The sequence below is a fragment of the Rattus rattus genome, chromosome X (genome assembly GCF_011064425.1).
Source record: "Rattus rattus isolate New Zealand chromosome X, Rrattus_CSIRO_v1, whole genome shotgun sequence".
NCBI lineage: Eukaryota > Metazoa > Chordata > Mammalia > Rodentia > Muridae > Rattus > Rattus rattus.
The window spans coordinates 78,265,936-78,269,932 of record NC_046172.1 but is presented as its reverse complement, the minus strand read 5'-3'; the positions used below and the strand labels follow the sequence as shown (position 1 = coordinate 78,269,932).

Genomic DNA, 3,997 nt, shown 5'->3' with positions numbered 1-3,997 from the left:
ACATTAGAGCCTTCTCCTTCAGGATTCCAGCATATACTAAAGAGCAACTCAAATATCAAAATTTCTGGACTGAGTAACTATTGGATTTTTGAACTTTCTTTGTGTAGCCAAGCATTATTGGATTAGCTGCATTATACCCTGCAATGTCATTGTAATAAATTATGTGTTTGTTGTGTGTGTGTGTGTGTGTGTGTGTGTGTGTGTGTGTGTGTGAGAGAGAGAGAGAGAGAGAGAGAGAGAGAGAGAGAGAAAGTTGTGTGTGAGATATTGATTCTATAAATTCTGTTCCTTTAGAGAACCCTGACTAATATGACTATGTTTACTGGTTAACCTTGACCAAACACATTTCATTAATTGTATCCAAACATGTTTAGATTTTATAACACAAATTAGTAGTTGGAATGATTAAAAAACAAAACACAACTAAAAAAAACCCCAAATAAACAAAAAACGAAAAGCAAAAAAATAAAGCAAACAATTGAACCAAAGTAATAAACCAAGTAGGAAAGAATGTTAAATGTCATATTTTCATATTCTGTCATAGGCTACCAAGGGCAGGGCTTGTTGGCCTTGGAAATTCTAGGTCAATAGCTTAAACTCCCATTAGATCCCTGTCTGCACCCCCAAAGTTATGACAAAGAATATTGATTTTCAGGGTTATTCATGCTGTGAATTTATTTTCAAACAAGGGGAAGATTTTCATTTTCCATTGAAGGACAGTAAGAGATAAAAATTATAGCACTTAACAAAAACAGTATGGCAGATACACTTGCCACTCCCATGGCACTTCCCACTCTTTGAGCATATGGAAAAAGTGGCATTTGGAAAGAAGGCAGGAAACATACCACTTCCTTGTTTGGCACAGAGAAGTAATTACACATAATAGCAAGAAAAATAAAGGTGCTAGCAACAGCATTGAGGACAGCTGAAAGAACAAAGGGATTGTTGTCGTCATTCTTCTCCAGCTTCTCCATGTATAACTGCTGTAGAGCAAAGACAGCACGAATTGTCCCAAACAGACCAATAATGTTTGCAACCAGGAGCAGATGTTGAGCTAACTGGATATCCAAAGGAACAAGGGCATTACGATAGCTGTAGTGATGGCAAACTCTCTGGCGGATGGAGTTGTCAATGTGGTTGCAAATACAGGCCCTCCAAATACCGATAAAAGCCATGCTTGGGGAGGAAACCTTGGGTTCTTCCAAATACCAAATTCGCCATTCTGGAAGGCCCATAGACGCGCTGCACATTATCCATGCAATGGTGGCCAAGGCGAAACCTCTTATTTGGTGATTGGCAGACTTGTTGAAGAATGCCATGCTGGCATCAAATATGTAGAAACTGAAAAATAAATGCAGGGAAAGAAATGAAGGTGCCCCCTTTCAACCTTTAGTAGTGCATTTTAGATTAGCAGTACCAAAATGGTAGTCACTTGTTTTTAAAAAAGTAGCCCTTTCTTATTAAGATATACTGTTATACCCTTCCTTAGCCATCTGTGCCCAGAGCTGGGGCTTTCCCATAGCCCTTGGATACAAAACCTGCCCACAGAGAGCTGGTCTGCAAGGAGCAGTCTCCCTTCAAAGTCTACAGGAGTGACTCCACTTTCACCCCATTGACTGCCCGAGGAGAGACACTATGGTAGAACACAGGTCACTGGAGCCACAGGGTGACTTAGAACAGGACCTTTTTGGTCTCCTTATGCACCCAGACCAGGGCCTGTCCCAGAGCTCTCAAACCTAAAACCTGGTGACAGAAATGAACCCACACACCTATGGTCATATGATTCATGACAAAGGAGCTAAAACTATCTATCCAATGGAAAAAAGACAATATTTTCAACAAATGGTGCTGGCTGAACTAAAGGTAAGCATGTAGAAGATTGGAAATAACCCATTCTTATCTCTTTGTACAAAGCTCAAGAAGATCAAAGTCCTCCTCATAAAACCAGATACATCGAAACTAATAGAAGAGAAAGTGGGGGACAGCCTCAAACAGATAGGCACAGAGGAATGGTTCCTGAACAGAATACCAATGGCTTATGCTCTAAGATAAAGAAGTGACAAATAGGACCTCATAAAATTGCTAAGATTCTGTAAGGCAACGGATACTGTCAATAGGAAAAATGGCAACAAACAGATTGGGAAAAGGTCTTTACCAATCCTATATCCGATAGAGGGCTAATATCTAATATATACAAAGAACAGAAGAAGTTAGACTCCAGATATTCAAATAATCCTATTAAAAATGCTCCACATGGCTAAACAAAGAATTCTCAATTTAGGAATAACAAATGGCTAAGAAGCACCTAAAGAAATGTTCAACATCGTTAGTCATCAGGGAAATGCAAATAAAAATAACCTTGAGGATTCCACCTCACACCAGTTATACTGGCTAAGTTCAAAAACTCAGGTGACAGTAGATGTAGGATAGGATTTGAAGAAATAGGAACACTCTTTTATTGTTGTTGGATTGTAAGCTGGTACAACCACTCTGGAAATCAGTCTGGCAGCTCCTCAAATAATTGGATGTAGTATTACCTGAGGACACAGCTATACCACTCCTGGCCATACACTTATGTAACAACTTATTACAAGGACACATGCTCCACTTTGTTAATAGGAGCCTTATTTATAATAGTCAGAAGATAGAAAGAAACCAGATGTCCTTCAACAGAGGAATGGATATGGAAAATATAGTACATCTACACAATGGAATGTACTACTCAGTTATTAAAAACAATGACTAAATGAAATTTTTAGGCAAATGAAAAGAACTAGAAAATATCATTCTGAGTGTGGTAACCCAGTCACAAAAGAACACACATAGTCTGCACTCACTGATAAGTGGATGTTAGCAAAATATCTTGGAATTCCTAAGAAAAAATTTACAGATCATATGAAGCAGAAGAAGAAGGAAGACCAAAATTTAGATGCTTCATTCCTTCTACAAGGGAGAACAAAATACTCACAGGAGGAAATACAGGGACAAAGCATGGAACAGGGAGTGAATAAAAGGCCATCCAGAAACTGCTTTCCTAGGGATCCATCCCATATGCAACCACCAAACCGAGTCACTACTGCTGATGCCAAGAAGTGCTTGTTAACAGGAGCCAGATATGTGTATCTCCTGAGAGGCTCTGCCAGTGCCCTACTGATACAGATGAGATGTTTTCAGTTAACAATAGGACTGAATAAGGGGACCCTAACGGAGGAGAAAGAAGAAAGACTGAAGGAGCTGAAGGGGTTTGCAACACCATAGGAAGAATAATGAAATCAACCAACCAAGCCCACTAGAGCTCCCAGGGACTAAACTACCAACCAGTGAGTAAAACAGAGGGACCCATGAATCCAGCTGCATATATAGCAGAGGATGCTATTGTCCAGCATCAATGGGAGAAAAAGCCTTTGGTCCTGTGAAGGCTTGTTTTCTCAATGTAGAGTAATGACAGGGTGTTGAGGTTGGAGTGAGTGTGTAGGAATGGGATCATCCTCATAGAAGCAGGGGGAGGGGCTATGGGAAAGGGGATAACATTTGTAATATAAATACATAAAAATTCCAAGAAAATAAAATTATCTTAAAAAAGATAAACTGTTATGAGTTTGGTCTGAGACAAAAACATAAAAGGACCCTGTGACAGTATTTGCTGAGAAATTCACAATAATCAAAGATTAACAGATAATAAATTTTATGATTTATTATATATTACTTATTATATATTACCTTAAAGTCAACCTATCCTCCAGAGTACTCACCATACAGCTAATTAGATAAAAAATTTACAATTTAGGAACTACAAAAATATTTATGTGGAAACAAACTTCAACGAAGAGAGAATATTATGTATATATTGCAGTATAATTTTTATTTATTTTTCTAGACCTGTCATGAAATATATTGAAAAAAATATAAATCACAATACATTTAAATTCTAAGATTTACTAAGAAAAACTCATAGTTTTTCTTTTTGTTTTTGTTTTAGGTTAAAATTATAGCATTT

The 3,997-nt window shown here is 37.9% G+C and overlaps 1 protein-coding gene across 1 annotated transcript; it reads right to left on the bottom strand.

Annotated features, from left to right (window-relative positions):
- Window positions 1-680: 680 nt before the first annotated feature.
- On the bottom strand, window positions 681-1,334 carry LOC116888338 (claudin-34-like). The gene has a single exon (XM_032889608.1). The coding sequence runs from the start codon at window positions 1,317-1,319 to the stop codon at window positions 681-683; it is 639 nt and encodes a 212-aa protein (XP_032745499.1). The 5' UTR covers window positions 1,320-1,334.
- Window positions 1,335-3,997: the final 2,663 nt, after the last annotated feature.